Below are 512 nucleotides of genomic sequence, written 5' to 3' on the forward strand. Positions count from 1 at the left end.
GCACTGCAGCAGCAGCAGCAGCAGCAGCAGCAGCAACAGCAGCAACCGCAGCAGCAGCAGCCGCAGCAACAAAAGCAAACATCCCACCAACTCAGTCACTGGCCCCAGTGGAGCAGCCAGCAGCAGCAGCAACAACAGCAGCAGCAACAGCAGCAGCAGCAACAGCAGCAGCAGCAACAGCAGCAGAACCAGCAATAGCAGCAGAAGAAACAGCTGCAGTAGCAACAGCAGCCGCAGCAACAACAGCAGCAGCAGCAGCAGCAACAGCAGCAGCAGCAGCAGCAGCAGCTTACCTGCACCAGGTGCTCCAGCGCGAACATCAGCTTCTTGCTGCACTCAAAACAATATAACAACAGCAGCAGCAACAGCAGCAACAGCAGCAGCAGCAACAGCAGCAGCAGCAGCAACAGTAACAGCAACAGCAGCAGCAGCAACAGCAGAGGCAACAGCAACAGAGCCAGCAGCAGCAATAAGTGCAGCAGCAGCAGCACAGCTATAGTAACAGCAGCAAA

At 56.4% G+C, this 512-nt stretch overlaps 1 protein-coding gene across 1 annotated transcript in view; it reads left to right on the top strand.

The window, feature by feature from the left end:
* The window catches only part of EMH_0083840 (uncharacterized protein), a gene marked incomplete at both ends in the record, with an annotated part of 3,401 nt that overhangs the window by 866 nt on the left and 2,023 nt on the right, over positions 1-512 (top strand). The window contains one exon of the mRNA XM_013500685.1: positions 1-302. Coding sequence (XP_013356139.1) covers positions 1-302 — 302 coding nt within the window. The remainder of the gene's footprint in view (positions 303-512) is intronic.

Source organism: Eimeria mitis, genomic scaffold, assembly GCF_000499745.2.
Source record: "Eimeria mitis Houghton genomic scaffold, Emh_scaff5737, whole genome shotgun sequence".
Taxonomy (NCBI): domain Eukaryota; phylum Apicomplexa; class Conoidasida; order Eucoccidiorida; family Eimeriidae; genus Eimeria; species Eimeria mitis.